General features: G+C 42.9%; 2 protein-coding genes across 4 annotated transcripts in view; both read right to left on the minus strand.

Annotated features, from left to right (window-relative positions):
• Ccz1 (CCZ1 homolog, vacuolar protein trafficking and biogenesis associated) overlaps window positions 1-4,034 on the minus strand; it is a 25,072-nt gene extending 21,038 nt beyond the window's left edge. The window contains exons 1-6 of one of the 3 annotated variants that reach the window (XM_005397906.2): window positions 3,819-4,034; window positions 2,244-2,341; window positions 2,058-2,151; window positions 1,625-1,702; window positions 1,085-1,132; window positions 221-304 (exon numbers count right to left, since the gene is read on the minus strand). In XM_005397906.2, coding sequence (XP_005397963.1) covers window positions 221-304; window positions 1,085-1,132; window positions 1,625-1,702; window positions 2,058-2,151; window positions 2,244-2,341; window positions 3,819-3,938 — 522 coding nt within the window. In that variant the 5' untranslated portion in view covers window positions 3,939-4,034. The remainder of the gene's footprint in view (window positions 1-220; window positions 305-1,084; window positions 1,133-1,624; window positions 1,703-2,057; window positions 2,152-2,243; window positions 2,342-3,818) is intronic. The other 2 variants (XM_005397907.2, XM_013521164.1) reach the window with 2 other exon arrangements.
• An 8,528-nt stretch (window positions 4,035-12,562) lies between these two features.
• Window positions 12,563-16,927, minus strand: Ocm2 (oncomodulin 2). The gene is made up of 5 exons (XM_005397905.2): window positions 16,853-16,927; window positions 15,775-15,842; window positions 15,079-15,211; window positions 14,406-14,515; window positions 12,563-12,821 (listed from the first exon to the last, which is right to left on the minus strand). Exons 2-5 carry the CDS (start codon window positions 15,833-15,835, stop codon window positions 12,796-12,798), a joined length of 330 nt encoding a protein of 109 aa, XP_005397962.1. The 5' UTR covers window positions 15,836-15,842; window positions 16,853-16,927; the 3' UTR covers window positions 12,563-12,795.
• Window positions 16,928-17,215: the final 288 nt, after the last annotated feature.

Genomic DNA, 17,215 nt, shown 5'->3' on the forward strand with positions numbered 1-17,215 from the left:
CAGAGGCAGGATGCTCTGCTCCTACACAAAACTCTGGGAGAGAGCTCAGGCCCAAGGGGTCCCTCACTGCTCGGGGTCTGCCACTGTGCCTCTTAGCTTTTCTGCCTTGTTCAAGTTCTGAGTTTTTATTCTGAGACAGAACAAACTGCTCTCCATTTATATTTCTCTAAATATCTGTCTGAATGGTAGTAAACTTATAATTAAAATTTGAAACACTTACGCGATGGAAGAATTTCTCTAATCTTTCTTTCAGGAGCTTGACACCTCCGTCTTCCATCGCTTTCAGAAATGTCCCATTAAAAAGCTAATGGTGTAAAACATCGGGAGAGAAAATCAGTTTCCAGTGTTCCTCTATTTCTTAGTGTAAGAAGCTCTTTCTTTTAACCCTTCAGAAGTCATGGGCAATGAGGGATACAAACTCTTCTTATGTATTGTTGGGGTAACACCTGACCTTCAACTGCAGCAATTAATTAGTTCATTAATTCAGATCATTAACATCCCCTTCTTTTCAAATAGTTTTCTCTATTTACATGAGAAAGCTTGAGTCATAAAAGAAATCACACAAATAATCACACAACATGTTAAGTGATGCTCTCATTTTTATAACATCACCTCGTTGTTTTCAACATATTTGTTTATAATGGAGTCTTGCTATGTTCCTCAGGCTGGTCTTGAATTACTGGGCTCAAGCAATCCACCTGCCTCAGCCTCTCAACTAGCTAGGACCATAGGGTTGTGCCACTGAATTCAGCTACAGTTTTTTAAAATGTCAATTCAATTCCTGGTACTTAAAAAAAAAGTCAACTAATATCTAAGTTTCACTTTACGTAAATAACACCACTAAGGACTCATTTGTTCACACAAAGGGATACATTACTAGTACAAAACTAGGAGAAGAGAAGGGGGTTCAATAGTTGTGGAGTAAATGTATGCACACAAACTTAACTACCTGTTTCCAAGGCCCCACTGCTTTCTCCCCTAAAACAGATACACAGGAACTCTGTGGTCTAAGAATTATTTTAAAACAATTTTCAGGCCCATACATGGGGAACTGGACAGAACTCAGAAGAAATGTCACGCTCACCTTGTACATGCTATAGCACTGCTGCAGCACTGAGCTGTAGACCTTGTCCTACGGACAACAAGAAAGGAGCACAAGTATCAAATCAAGAGAAAGTATTATCTCCTATGTACAGCAAAGGTACACTGACAAAGCGATATAATAAGTGTGGCCCCACAACAGTCGTGAACTGAAAAGCTATTTAAATTCACATTTACAAACAAGGAGGGTTCATTTTGGAAGGGCTTCACACACAGGTGATCAGTGGAAAGTATTAGTGGAGCTGGGTATAAATACATTTTTTTTTTTTTTTGGTTTTTCTCCAGTACCGGGAACCGAACTCACGACCTTGCGCATGCCAGGCAGGCGCTTTTGCCACTGAGCTAAATCCCCAGCCCAGGTACATTTTTAAAAGACGGTGTTAATTTAAACAACTATAAAGGTTTTCTCCTGTGGACCCCAGAAATGTCTATAAAATACATCAAGTTTAAATCTGACTAGGTTGGTCATTCAACATATTCAATATACTTTTCTAAAAGTATAAAATAAATAATGAAACATTACCAACAGCTCTTCCTCTTGGTATTCAACAATTGGTTTCCCATCCTTACTCTGTTTTTCAATTATAGGATTCCGAACTACCTACAAAGTTGAATAAACTGAAATTATACAATCAAGTGATTACATATGCCTTTAGTTTTGCCTTAATTTAAAAGAGCTTGGGGCTGGAGCTGTAGCTCAGTGGTAGAATGCTTGTCTAGCCACGTGCATTCAATCTTCAGCCTCATAAAAAAGTAACTAAAATTAAATTTGAAAATATAACTTCTTAAAACAGCCCCAAGAACAAATATACCAAACAGGAATTTGACTTTAAAATAGCAACCAATTCTATTGTAATTTGACTTTGTAATGTGATAGCCAGGAGAATTCCCTAAATTTCTAACAGTAAATGCCACCCATATTTTGCTACAGAAAGATATACTGCGCATATAAATACCATGACCATCCAGAAATTTTCTTCTGGTTCATTGAAGAACTGTCTATTCTTCTGTGTATGTAAAGATTTTGCAGGTTTTGATGGACTAAAGGTCCTAAAAAAAGGTAAAAATGTTTTTGGAACACGTTTTCAGCATAAATCACAAGAATTCACCGAGCTCTACAAAAGTACATTTAAAGGCATTACCTTGTAAACTGAACAATAGCTTCGCATAAGCCAACATTCCTAATTTTTTCATTCTTTTCTACTTCATTTGGATGGTAAAACAAAATTTTATTTTCTTCCTAAAGCATGAAGAAACAAAGCACAATATTCACATAAGCATTATTTCACTTTAACTGTTCAAAGTGCTAAGTTTAGCACCAATCTCTCCGATCATACATACTAACGACAAAACTCCAAAAATCCTTCTTGCAAAAACAAGAATTATCTGCTCATCACTGGGTAAAAACGGCCCACCAGTCTCAAAGGCAACTGTGACATTCACTAAGACACATTTCCCATTTCCTCTGAAGTAGTATGAGATAATTGCAATGAAAATCTCTGATTTCTTTCCTTGGGCTAATTTATACTACACCAGTACTTATTAAGAAATAAGCACGTGCCCACATGCAACTTCCTGAAAAATTAAATCCAGCTGGTAACCAGGCATGGTGGTACACATCTATAATTCCAGAACTCCAGGAGACTGAAGCAGGGGGATTTCAAGATTGAACGCAGCTTGGGCAATTCTTTAAGCTCCTGTCTCGAAATTAAAAATGAAAAAGGGCTGGGGCTATAGCTCTATGCAAAGGCCATAGATTCAGCACCACAATACATAAAAGTTTTTAAAACTTATAAACACAGCTGTTTCATGAACATTTGGACAAACAGCCCTTTAATAGACCGTGATTTGTCGGTAACCAAACACTGCTCTGGTTATCTTGTTTGTTTGTTTGTTTGGTTTTTTGTTTTTGACTTTTTTTCCAGTACCGGGAATTGAACTCACAACCTTGCACTTGCCAGGCAGGCGCTGTGCCGCTGAGCTAAATTCCCAGCCCGCTGGTTATCTTTTAAAGAAGTCACCACGCTCACTTCAGAACAAACAATTCCTGTAATTTCTTATTATTTTGGGGGAAAAAAACCCTTCCTGAGTACCCTCCAAGTTTACACTATTTTGGGGCCCCAATTGAGCACTCTGGTTCCATACTTCTAAGTAGGAGACTTCCAATAACAAAGACAAGTTCAAAAACCAATTTTTTTACCACTACCGGGGACTGAACGCAGGGCCTTCGCACTGAGATACATTCGCACACCTTAAAAAAAAAACTTTTAAAAAAAATTCTTAATTTTGACACATGGTCTCCCTAAATAGCCCAGACTAGGCTGGAATCTTTCCTTTAATACCCAGAATCCTGGGATTAGGGGGGCGCGCCACCACGCCCCGCTGAGTTCAATTTTAATTCTCCAGGATTACCGCAAAGCGAAAGGAGACTCGACCTGCGCGGAGCGATTCACCTGCCGCACCTTTCCCTGCGTAGAGCGGCCCCGATCCGGAAACTGAACCACGCCGCCTGCGTCACCGGGTCCCTGCCGTACCCCGCCCCCCGGCCCGGCGCACACCCGGCACACTGCAGGATGGATCAGTGCCGCTTGAGGTGGGCAGAAGGGTCAGGCCAAGACCCAGGCGCACCCCACGGATCTCGGGGACCCACGCCCGCCGGGCACTCCAATCCCTCCTCGGCTGTCACGTGACGCCCAAGCGCAACCCCCTCTCTGTACCTCTCCTTCGCGTGGCCCAAAGCGTGGGTTGTAGATGAAGAAGCTCAGTAACGCCGGTGGGAACTGTTTCTCCTGGGATGCCCAAGACCCGGTGCCGGCCCCGGCCGCTGCTGCCGCCATCCCAGCCCGGCCCCCTACTTGGGAGCCTCCCTCGGCCCGCCCAGAGACAGCGGCTGTAAGCAGACCGCACTTCCGCCTCGCACACTGTCAACCCGGAAATGGTTGCAGTTGGCCCGGAAGAACAATCCGCGGCGCAGAGTCTCCTTTTGATATGTCCGAGTAGCCCTGGTTCCTATCTGATTCCTGGGCTGTAGTGTTTCTTATACAGTACAATAGAATTCAGGTGGAAGTGAAATTTATTGTTGTTGGCTCCAGGATTTCTGTCATCGCTAAAGGCTAAGGCTACGAGTTTTAAGAAAAATGCAACAGGCACAGTTTTTTTTGGAGAAGAGAATGTTACAGCGCCAACGAAGGCTTGGCTTGTAAATGAACCCATTTAGGGGTGGATGTGCTTGCAGCCTGGCTCTGGGACCGTCACACTACCCTACAGAATCCCTATTAGACCGCAGGTGATCGCTGGATCCCGCTGTGTGCAGCAGAGGTGGAATCAGATATGGCTTTCCTCCAATGGTGCCCATTCCCAAGCCGTGACGCCCCTGAGAGTCCCTTAGCCTTTGAGTTGTGTGGATTGTGACACCGTTGGAAGGGCTTGTTGTGTCCCATATTTGGAGCTCAGGTCCTTAGAGCAGACCACTTGGCCAGCCTCAAGAAGGCCTTGGTTAGGTTGCCTGGTGTCTACAGATGAAAGTTAGAGCACTTCCCTAGTCCAACCCCATAGACCTGGCAAGGAGGAAATGCATTGAAATTTGAACATGAGACATCTGGGTGCACTTTCTAGCTCTGCCACTCTCTAAGTGTGAGCCCTTGGATCAGTCACACAGCCTCTCTCCCACTGCTCTTATCTGTGAAATAATTAACAGTTAATTCCCATGCAATGGAAATTGAACTTTAAGATTTAAATGGGATTATGAATGTACATCAAGTGTCCAGCATGTAACCATTTATTCAACAAATGATTGTTACCTGTCCATGCTCTTTACCATCAAGTGTACTCTAAGTGCTTGAAATCTGCCATTAGAAGTACATATTTTGCCATTAAAGCAATAATCTTAAAGAAAAAACATTAAGATTGCAGAATGCTCTCTTTTACACATCTTTTGTTTCTCAAAAAGTCTTTGAGGGGGACTTCTAATGAGTAGACATAGAGCAACCAAAGTTGAATGAAGGTCCAGGTGACAGATGATAGACTGAAGCCTAAGAGTACAGACCTTCCTCTGACCTTTTCCAGGAACTACCCACCCTCCCCATCTCCCCATAGGAATGCTAAAATACAGATACAGAACTCTGGGACTCTAGGGAACATAGTCTGGAGAACTCTTCTGTATCAGAGCAAATATTCCAAGAAGCATAATAGAAGAGCCAGGTCAGAAAACCTATATTTGAGTTTGGGCTTTGTCATTTACCATTTGGCTAATCACTTAACCTTTTTAACTCACAATTTCCTCCTCCATGAAATGAGATTAATGCCTCAGGATTATTGCAAATATTACATTAGGTCATACAAATGAAAGCCCTTTGTAAAGGATAAAGTACTTTGTAAATATGTGAGATTAATATAGTATTCGTTATGAATTTGTAACCATAACCTAGTGAATAGACCTGCAGATGCCCAAAAGGCAACTAAAAGTAGAATGAAGCTTGGTCTCACTGTCTTTATTTTTGCCTTAAAAATTGGGGTCTGATCCTTGTTCAACTGCATATAGGGATGTTAATCACTTAAGGAGTATCTGTAATACAAGGTTTGAGGGTTTTAAATTTACCTAGCCTACCTCATCCCCCTTCAAGACTGAGGACACCAAGAGAAGTGGAAGTAATTTTCAGAATTTGCAAGGACATCTGACTGCCAGCTTTTACCCCAGAGCCTCATAGATGGTGAAGCCACACCCCTAAGTGGGAGTAGTTAACTTCAGACAGAATAGGGACCAAGGTTGCCCCCTCTAAGCAAGAACAGTCTTCTCAAAGGAAATGAATCAGTCCTCAACACATTAGGGTATCTCCTATAAAACCAGGAATGAGACGATGACCAAACAGACCCCAGCACCCCATAAAACTAGTCCCCCCTCTTTTGTTAATGGGCCAGTATGATACTGCTGTTCAGAACTATGTACCCTTCAGTTCCTCAAGCTAAAAAGTCTCCTCTGTTTTCTCCTTCCTTCGTTAAGGGGCCAGCTTGATTTGTCAGCAGCTCAAGCTAATGCCCCTTACCATTCTGTCTTACTTTTCAATTAAAGTTTTTCTTCCTGTACATTCATACTGATTACTTCAGTTTTAATTTCTGTTATCACTGAAGCATGAACCCATGCTGTCTGGTGACACATTATTCTTTATTTCCTTGTACAGTTCACCCTCACCCATACAATTAATGACAATAATCATCACAAGCAAGAAGCGATACAAAACACCCCAAAACCAAAGAAAATGCTTTTAAGTTTCCAAAGCCAAGGAGCTTAGACATTGATGCATGTTCCTGTCCTAGCACAGCTCTAGAGTGCACAGGTGTAAGAGAGTGGTAGTGATGTTAGATCCCTACATAGGATTGGAGAGCTCAGCATAGACAGGATGTGTGTCTTGCTTCCTTGTGGAGCTGGGGAAAGTGGCAAGTCTTGCGGAGTTTCCCTCCAGGTCAATAATGAGTCGACAAAGGTAGAACAGCCGTGGTCACAGGAAGGCAGTAAGCCCCTACTTGGTGCAGGAAACAGGCAAATGTTATTCTTGGGCACAGCAATAATTCAGAACAATCCAGAGCTAAGAGATCTTATGGTCAGCATGAGGAAGAAGTACTGTAGTCTGTTGCCACTTAAGACCACAAGACTAGGAAGGAATGAGGATGATTCACTCAGCTATCAGTGCATGAATTTAGCAGACTACTACTCTTTTCCTATCCTGAGCTCTGACATGCCAGCACCCCACTGCTCAAAAGAAGGGAGAAGAGGCCAGATTGCCTGACATAATCCTGAACTATGATTCTGATATCTAGCACAATAGAAATTAAAATGAAGTTTGGTTGTAGGACTCCTATTTTGCACAAAGAATTTGTGAACTCAAAGTTTCAAGGGAACAAGATGTGGAAAGGGCACATTTTCAAGTAGAAGGTCGCAGCAGTTCTAGGATGGAAGATGCCATATACTGTATATCTCATCCCTCAAAAGGAAAGCTTCTCCAAGGTAGGACTGTATTGGCATCATTTTCTTCCCATGGTTTAACACAGTACCTGCCTCAAAGCACACAGTAAACACGTGTTGAATGAGTGAATGATGACAGCTTATGGAGGCAGGATGTGGGAAGGGCGGAGAGGCAGACCTTTGAGTTGGGCTTTCCTCCTCCACAGTTCTGGCTCTGCCTGTGGTGCTGACAGGGTGCTGGCCATAGGGCAGCCTGTGAGTTCTCTTGCTGTGAGTTCTCTACTCAGGTCTGTGCTGAGCCCCAGGCAGAAGCTACTGGGTAAAGATTTGTGCACAGTACATACCTCTCAGACCACCGATGCAAAGGCCCACTTCATCTCACGTGGTTGGTAGGAATAAACCAGGGCCCAATCTTTTATCTGTTGATTTAGAACTCAGAACCAGAAACTGTGTGTCGTTCAGAGGTGGTCTTCATCATGAGGCAAAGAGCTCTCTTAAAATTTTCCGCAGTCTCATCTCTTACCGTAATCACCTGGAAAGGATCTTAAACACATGTGATTCCTTTTATTAAAACATTTTAAAAATGAGCCATATATGACAGCATGAACCTTCATCCCAGCTACTCAGGAGGCTGAGGTAGGAGAATCACTTAAACTCACAAGTTCATAGCTAGCCTGGGCAACATGTGAGGCCACGTCTCTAAAATCAAAACAAAAAATAAAAATGGAGGCAAGTTCTATTAATTAGGGTTCAACTGGAGAAGCAGAACTATTACAAAAATGTGTATAACATATGTAATTATATAATTCTTAGATGTCAGTTACAGGTATTATGCAATGATGTAATGTATGAAATATATGTAATATATGAAAAAATGCAGGTATTATCCACTTTCGGGAGCTGGTTAAACAGCCTCATCTGATCCTCAAATTTGGTGCCCGTAGAGTAGGAAGTCAGCAAAGGGAGAGTAAGGACAAACTGGTACAGAGAGACTGGAACCCATGCTCGTCCCTTACTACCCGCAGCTCTGATGATCAGAGGCACCAGGAGGAAGCGTGTGTCCTTTACACAGAGAGAAACGCATATCTGAGATGGGAAGCTGCAGGCGGACCCCACACTGAAGAGGTGAGCCGCCAGGAATGACTTCCTGACCCCAACTCCCAAGAGTGAAATAGTAGTTGGTTGTGGTGGTGCGTACATGTAATCCTAGCACTTTGGGAGGTTGAGGCAGGAGGATTGCAGATTTGAGCCCACCTTGGGAAACTTAGTGACTTAGTTAAACCCTGAATCAGTCAATCAGTCAATCAGTCAATCAGTCAATCAGTCAATCAGTCAATCAATCAATCAATCAATCAATCAGGCTAGGGATGTAGCTCAGTACAGAGGCCCTGGTTCAGTCCACAGTAGAGCGGGAGGGAGTGGGATAGGGGAGGGTGGGAGAGAGAGATAGACAGAGAGAGTGGGCTCTGCTTCACACTGTTCCCCAGATCTCTGACAACACATCTTCAGCCCACCCTAATGGATCCACAGGAGGTGCCAAGATTTGATAAAGCAAGGCACACAGTTGTCCATGTTACTTGGCTTCTCCTCTGTTTGAAATACTTTATGACTAAAAGTAATTTAAGGTGAGAATCCATTTGTACTCATTGTTAACCCCCTAGGAGAACAATGTCAGCATCACTTCCCCACCATCACCAGCACAAAAAAAGTTACCTTTCTGAAACTACCAAAAACATTATGTAAATGTATAGTCTTTCCAGTGAATAAATTAACAGGCCAGGTGGAAACTATCCTGGTGATTCCAATTTCATCTGTCTTCTTAAGTGTTTGCAAAGTGATACCATAGCTTAACATTAGCAGAGGAGATAGAAGATCGGTTTTTGCTTGAAATTGGATCCCTGAGTACTCATTACACAAGATTAAACTGTAGTGTTTACATCAAATTAACTATGCCGCTTGTAAACTTGAATAGGCAGATATTTCCCATGTCAGCTACACTTCGTTTTTGAGCTGGAAATACCTATTTTGAAAACTTATTTGTTTTAAAAATCTTACAAGTATTGCATAATATGGAGACGGTGAAAGAAAATACTAGGTCGTATTTGAGGTATTGTAATCCATTTAGTGGCAACAGTTATGGACATTTACAAGGCTGGCTTTGAGGTCTATTAAATTATGAACTACTCTACTACAAACTAAAAGTGCTAGGGAACAAGAGTCCACATTAAAGCTGGAGTTAAAAAATAAAAATAAAGCCAGAATTGCAGTCCTATTTTATAAATAATTAGGAAAAAATGACTTTCCATCTCTGTAAACTATGTTGCAGGTTAGGCTTTCATTTTAAAGTCAAAATACATCATTTTAGTACTGAAAACTTTTTTTTCAGTACTGAGCGTTAAACCCAGGGTCTTCACACTGAACTATATCCCTGGTCTTTTTCATTTTTTTTTTTCTCATTTCAAATTTCTCAGGCTGGGCTCACACGTGCAATCCTCCTGCCTGACCCTCCCAGAGTACTAGGATTACAAGTGTGGGCCACCATACCTGGCAAAGAGAATGTGTCTTTTTGAGGTAGGCCTGTGGCCATCAGTAAATTAGGTAAAAATACAGAAGACAAGCATACAAGTAAAGCTTTTTATACGCTAGTTAAGCCTTTTCCTGGATTGTTAGAACTTTCTTTGGAGAGTTTCCAGTTTTGATTTGATTCTGGATATGTTATATTTAAAAATCTTTCTAGTATGCAAAATAGAAATGATTAAAAAATGAGCAGAATTTCAGGAACAGAACATTATACAAGGCTTTCATTAAATTATAGTATAAGATGTGTAAGTTTTTTAGAATCAGAATTTATTGCTACTTTGGCTTAGTGACTATAATTGGGTAAATTCTACATCTTTGCTTTTTATTTGCTCTAGTCCCTATGCTCCACTTTTTAAAAAGGTTCCAATCTGAGCTCATTGGTCTAGGAGCCTCCCGACTGGAGGAAACCTCTGTTAATGTTTTCCTATGTATCTTTTCATTTTTTGTGTGTGAGATTCATGTAGACTATGATCCGTTTTGTTTTGTTTTGTTTTGTTTGCGACAGGGTCACGCTTATGTAGTTCAGGCTGGCCTTAAACTCATTATGTAGCACAAGTGGGGCTCAAACTTGTGGCATTCATCCTGCCTTAGCCTGCTGAGTGCTAGGATTACCGGCATGGAACACCACCCATGGCAAAAATGACCCATTTTTTTTTTTTTTTAATTTTTAAATTTTTTTGAGACAGGGCCTCACTTTGTAGTTCCAGCTGGCCCTGAACTCACTATGTAGCCCTGCTGGCCTCAAACTCACAGTTATCCTCCTGCCTCAGGCCCCCGAGTCTGGGATTACATGTGTGCACCATCATGCTTGGCTATGATCCATTTTAAAACAAATGATTTTGTACAAATTTATGTAATAACTAAACTCAAGTAATTTTTTAAAAAATTTGTGTTTTAAATTGGCCATGGTGGCATACATCTGTAATCCCAGCACTCTGGGAGGCTGAGGCAGGGGAATCTCAAGCTCAAGCCTACCCAACTCTTTTTCAAAATTAAAAAAAATTTTTTTTTTTTTAAAGAGGGAGGACTGGGGTTGCTCATTGTGAAGGCTTTGAGTTCAAGCTCCACTACTATGAAAAACAAAGGATGAGGGTGCTTGGGAGGCTGAGGCAGTAGGATCATCATGAGTTCAAGGCCAGCCTGGGCTACATAGTGAGTTCAAGGCCAGTATAAACTATATAGTGAGACCTTGTCTCAAAACAAATCAGCTGTGTAGGAATAATAGCATGAAATGAAAATAAAGGATCAGAATCCGAGCATATGGTATGAAGTCAAAATTCAACTGTTTGAAGAGCAAAGGCCCTTAGGGCAACAGCACAGAAAAGAAAGGTCCTCTCCTCGTCTGTGTTTTGAAAGATTCACAAGTACATCCAGGAGCCATTTCCATGCACCCAGGGAAGCTGGCAGTGGAGGGGGACTCGCCGGGCTCCTGCCAGAACCCGGCACACTGGGGGAGATGAGTGTGTGGGGAGCGGGAGGCAGGGACAGGCACAAGAGAGACTGTCAAGAAATTAGTTCCATTCTTTGGTCCTCCCCAAGAGTTCTTCATTTTAAAGCTGAACTTCCCAATTTTGACTCATTGGAGAACTACCTTTATGGGTTTTGTTGATAGTACCAAGTCTAACATTACTTCAGATAGTACCAAGTCTAATATTACTTCATGTTCTTCAAACTGATAACACATTCAAAAACCTGGGCTGGTACTTGTGATCCTCCTGCCTCAGCCTCCCAGAGTGCTGGGGTCACAACCAGTGGCCACCAAGCCGGCCTGAGGCCCCTTTCTAATAGTGCCCCCTACTTTGAAAACTGCTTTAAATATGACCTTCCAAGAATCAAAGGTTCAAATCTCATTAGCTATTCAGCCTGTGGGAAGCAGTCTTGGCGACCTTCAAGACATGGCGAGGTTAGTGTTGGGTAAAAGTGTGAGATTTTAAGCAAACATGCAGGGAAATGCCTCAGTGACTCCTGGGAGTCCTCATCTGTCAGGGTCAGTGAGAGAATAGCTCTGCTGGCCACCTGGAAACCAGCCTAATGAGAATTTCCTGGCTGAGGTTGCCCAACTTTCATGACAACCCTGTAACGGGACTCTGTGGGCTGGCCCGAAGGGAAGGCGAGTTTCGGTGTCACTGGTTCCAGAGGTGTAGCCTAAGAGGCAGGAAAATGGTGGCAGTAGGTTGTGTGAGGGCAGGCAAGTTTGAGAGCTTGTTTTTCTAAGAAAGGGGCAAGGAAGAGCGAGGGAGAGAGGAAAAGGAGGGAAGGAAAGATGGACTTGACGATGGGTCTGTTTGGGCTGAGCTGGCCTCGCCAGGCCTCTAGCTTCGAAGCCCTCTCCAGCGCCTGCCCTTCAGTGTCGTCCTGTTTGCTTTTACTTAAATCTGTCTTGTGGCAGTTGAACCCCCGTGGCAGAAAGCACATCAGGAAGAGTGAATTTATGCTGGCTAAAAAATCTCTTCACATTAATTTCAGAATCAGATGAATTCCTGAGAAAAATCCTAGCTCAGTAGTGCCATTTATTTGTGACATTCCTGTTTTTAAACCTGATTTCCCTGCCTCTTCACATACAATGTCAGTGTGGCTTGCTTGGTGGCTGAGATGACCTGAGATCTTTGGAAGACTCCTTGATCCCCACTCACTTAAATTCCTAATTTTTTTTTTTTTCCAGTACTGGGACTGAACCCAGTGCTTGCACACTGAGTTACATCACCAAGCTTTTAAAAAATGTTTTATCTTGAGACATGGTCTTGCTAAATCACTAAGTTACCCAGACTGTCTTGAACTTGTGATCCTCCTGCCTCAGCCTCCCACAGTGCTGAGGTTATAGGCATGTGCTACCACACCCAGGTTGGTCTCTCTACCTTGCAGAAAAAAAAAATCACACCCACACATCAGCCAATGACAAGAAGCTATCTTTATTGGGTGATTTTTAAAGGTGTTGCCTGCAGGGGCCTTACAGGGGTCATCGGGGCATACCCACCACCAAAAAAGCCGTGGAGTGTGTCTTATTTCCTTACTCAGGCAATGAGCAAATTTCAGAAATGTTTTGGGGGAAATTAATAAATTAGTTTGTGGTAGGATGTGGGGTTTCCCATTCCCAGGGCTTTGGAGGCCTTCCAGCTGAGTGTCCCTTTCTCTCTTTTCTCCACAGACTGGGGCTTTTAAGAATGCACCATTTCCTGGAATTCTAGAACAGAAGAGGTGAGAACAGGGTCAGCGGGGTAGAGGGGTGGCACTTTACAGATGTGTTGTCACCATAAGAGCTCTGAAGAGGGAAGAAACAGATAAAACACAGTCTCGCATGACAAGTGTGGTCTCCTTGGAGGGCACAAAGGGAAGAAAACTGTGGGTAGTCCATCTCTACAGCACCCCATCTCTCCGCATAATCTTCCCTAATGAATGTCTTCATCTTTAGAACTCGCCAACCCAATCATTTCTCTCTACCAGTGAAGGAATTCTGGGTAACTGTGTATTGCAATCTGTAAACGTGTACCTTTCTGCCTAATTGAGTTACGACAAACAATGGGAGGTCTTCTTCCTCTATTCTGTAGCAGTATATTGCATTTTTCAGAAATAATAGGGTGAATCTTTGAACAAACTTTTCTCTATTGAGCCCTAAACTCAGCCCTGAAAATTTATATTACTAAAAGAAAGATGATGGTGATAAGATATTAGTGCTGCAGGTTGAAATTGAAAACTGAGATTTGCTTTATATTTGTTGTTCTGTTTATTTTTTTCTTTGTTGCAGGGCTGAGGATCGAACCCAGGGCCTTGCACATGCTAGGCAAGTGCTCTATCACGGAGCTACATCTCCAGCCTCTTGTACTTGTTGGTAAGCTTAGTCTCTTTGGAAATCTTTTGTGGTTATGTATAACGACATCAATCCACCCATGCCTAAACTATTTTTCTGAGCTCTCTATAGAAGCTGCATTAACCCCTATTGTAGTTAGGCATAGTGATATATTTTGAAGGTAACACTTTTAAATTTCAAATTAAAAAATTTGAAATTTAAAAGGTCCACCAACAGGACCACCCTAGGTTCTCCTGAGTTGGCACAAAGTCCCTAAAAAATGTATCAGCAACATGGCAAAATCTAGTGACAACAATTGCACTAATGATAACATTTCTGTCCAGGGCTTTGCACATGGAAGTCCATAAGTGATGTCTTTTTTAAAAAAGTATGGTCCACTTGGTAGACTAACGACAGTAAAATATACGTACTTTGTTTAAGCCCTTGAAAACTAAGGGGATTTTGCACGCAAGCCAATAGATCCTTTGATGTGAGACACACTGGAGAATACCAATCTGCCCCTTACTGGGAGGGCTCGGATCCCACTGGTGGAAGCCCTTGCACTATTTTCAGGGTACATCAGAGCATCTTGTAGGTAACTGGTGAGGTGATTAGCTTGTGTCCTTATCAGGTGAAGGATTTCTTCTAGTTCATAGATGAAGACTAGAGGACTTAGCCACTATGGTACTCCCCAGGCATCATGCCAGATTTTTGTTGCTGTTGGCAGTGCTGAGAATGGAGCCCAGGGCCTCATGCATGCTAAGCATATGCTATCCCACTAAGCTACAGCCCAGCAATGTCAGGATTTTCATTCTCAATGTTGGCATCCTCACTTTCAGTCCCATTTTACAGATGAGAAGACTGAGGCTCAGCAAGATTAGAAAGGGGAGGTTAACCCTCATCTGCTAATACCATGGCCCAAGCTCCCATGGATGCTCCCTGAGCTAATGTGTTTTAAGCTGTGTATAGTTGTGGACATACCATCAGCCCCAATTTTTCCATCTCCATCATTATCTGCAGCGGCCATCAAAGATTTGGTTTCTGACTCGGTGAGTTCTCTAGCACCACTCTCAAATTTCTGGAGGAAAAACCTACAGGATAATAAAGATTGATGGGAATTTTCTAAAAGACCATGCATCTCTGTGTTTTCCTTCCTTCCTTCCTTCCTTCCTTCCCTCCCTCCTTCCTTCCTTCCTTCCTTCTTCCTTCCCTCCCTCCTTCCTTCCTTCCTTCCTTCCTTCTTCCTTCCCTCCCTCCTTCCTTCCTTCCTTCCTTCCTTCCTTCCTTCCTTCCTTCCTTCCTTCCTTCTCTTTAAGCCCACCACCTCCTTCTAGGAGTTGTAATAATCAGTCAATGTCTTAGCAAGCAAGGATTTCCTATGCTGTAGAAACTAGTGGCAGACATTTATTTTTAAGAGTCTTAAAAGAGTTTTGCTGAGTCCATTTGCTGAAGGAAATCCCTTAAGCCAAGGACCTGCACCTACATGTTCAGCACCAAGTTTGGTGCTTTGTATGGGGAGAAATGAGGTCCAGTGACTCCATTCTCTGCTTCCACAAGAAGCAACCAAAGGCCGCCACTGAATCACCTCCAAGCAAACTGGGCCCCCGCAACCCCAGAAGCCTAGCCACGTTGGGGTGCCTGGCACAAAGCTTACTTAAGCTCTTCTTCATCCAGGTATCCACTCTGGTCATTGTCTATGAACCGGAAAACATCCTTCACCTGGCTGGCTGACATCTTGGAGAGGCCTGATGTCTGGAAGAACTTTTGGGGCTCAAAAGTATCTGGATCTGAAGAACAGAGAATGAATAAATTATTCTGATGCTCCTTGGGGCAGGCTCCATATTTGGGCCATGGTGCTGAAAACAAGGATTATTAAAATGGCTTTCATAGTATCCTTGAGCTACAGGGATGTGCGACTAGCCCAAGACTTCCAGATGGCCAGGATGAGTGACTCCGCGATGTCATCTCCTGCTCTTGCGTCCCCGGCTGCCTCTCTCTACTTGATTTTGCCCAGCTCTCCTTCTCTCTCCTCCGTCTCTCTCCCCTCCCCAACAGGCTGTGCCTCTGAGTCCTCCACATTCCTGGTCTATTTGGGGGTGGAAATGTAAATCACTGGATTCCAACAGGCTTAATTTACTCTACCCCCGCTTCTCCAAGGTTTCTTTCACCTTACAGTCATGTGATCACGCGCTCAGACCCCATAGTCCCATCACTGTAGCTATCTAATTCTGAGCAGTTTCATCCTCTCATTCTGGGATTCATTTGGCAAAGTTCACAGGCTCATTTCCATTGCTTCACCAGGGCTGTGAATAAGGGAGGACACCCCACACCTGTCCCATGTGCCCTTTACCTTGGCATTCCTGCAGGGCAGCTGCAATGTCATCAGCACTAAGCACGTCCGTGATGCTCATCTTTTACCTACTCACACAGAAAAAATGAGACGTGATAAATGGCAAATAGGAACACACACATCCAGGGGAATACGCTGCCCACGCGCTCCCAAACTATAGCACTTGTCTACCATTTCTCTCTCTCTTTCTCTTTCTCTTTCTCTTTCCCTTTCTTTCTCTCTCTCTTTTTCTTTCTTTCTCTTTCTTTCTTTCTTCTTTCTTTCTCTATCTCTCTCCTTTTTCTCTCTATCTCTTTTATTACTTTCTTTCTTTCTTTTCTTTCTTCTTTCTTTCTCTCTCTGTCTCTCTTTTCTTTCTTTCTCTCTCTCTCTCTCTCCTTTCTTTCTTTTCTTGCACTGCTAGAAGTTGAATCTAGGACCTTGTCCATGCCACCAAGCCACTACTACCAAGCCACATCCCAGCTCCTGTCTAGAATTTTTAAAATATGGTAAGCACCTGTGAATGAAGTGAGAGAACAGAATATCCAAACAAAAACCAGACAAGGGAAAAAATCCCAGCCTTCTCATCTCACTGCCTTCTCCTGAGTAGATTCCAAAGATGACATTTTTAAACACGACCCAAAGAGCTACTTGATTCAGTTTTCTTATAAAGATTTCATGCGCATAACCAGTCATCTACACAGGCAGCTGCAAAGCACTCAGAAATAAGCCATGTTGTAAATGTAACAGCATTCTCATACACCAGCTAGAGAATGTTGCAAATTCCATGTGGGAAAGGAGAGAGATTGGGCTACTGCTGAGCCATGTTGCAGCCATGCTCCGTCCTGAAGGGTGAGAATCAGTGAAGGAAAAGTCACCAGAGATGAGAGTCCTCTCCAGTACTGAAGCCACAAGAAGAGAGAAATCTGACTGCAACATGCACAACCCTCACATGTATGCCTGGTAGGAAGAAGACCTTGGGATCTGGCAAGGCCCACCAGCTACTTACCCTTTTAGATTTTCCCCCAGGAAGAGTCAGGGGAAAAAAACGAGAGAAGGAGCTCAATACAGATGTGTTTTTGCTACCTTACTGACCTACCTTATATAGGATTGAAAAAGTGATAGTTACAACCTCTTAGATTTCCTTTTCAGGGATCAAGTGGATGTAGATCAGATGTCTTACCTTACTAATTAAACTTTTTCTTTCTATTTATAGCTCAAGGGACTGTGGGTGGGAACAGCCAATTTTAAAAAACAAACCTCAACAAACCTTAACTAAGGTTTCAGTTCTGCAAACGAGCCCCCCTGGCAGAGAGCGGAGAAGATACTGGAGGCCTAGTGAGGAGGAGGAGGAAGAGGTGGCTGAAAGGAGATCACCACACATGGCAGAGCTCTGTGAACTGAAAGGGCTCCCCAGATGTTCGTGGCTGTCATTGAGGCAGGTCTGTTTTCAGTGGGTGTG

The sequence above is a fragment of the Chinchilla lanigera genome, unplaced genomic scaffold (assembly GCF_000276665.1).
Source record: "Chinchilla lanigera isolate Chin_1 unplaced genomic scaffold, ChiLan1.0 scaffold00059, whole genome shotgun sequence".
NCBI lineage: Eukaryota > Metazoa > Chordata > Mammalia > Rodentia > Chinchillidae > Chinchilla > Chinchilla lanigera.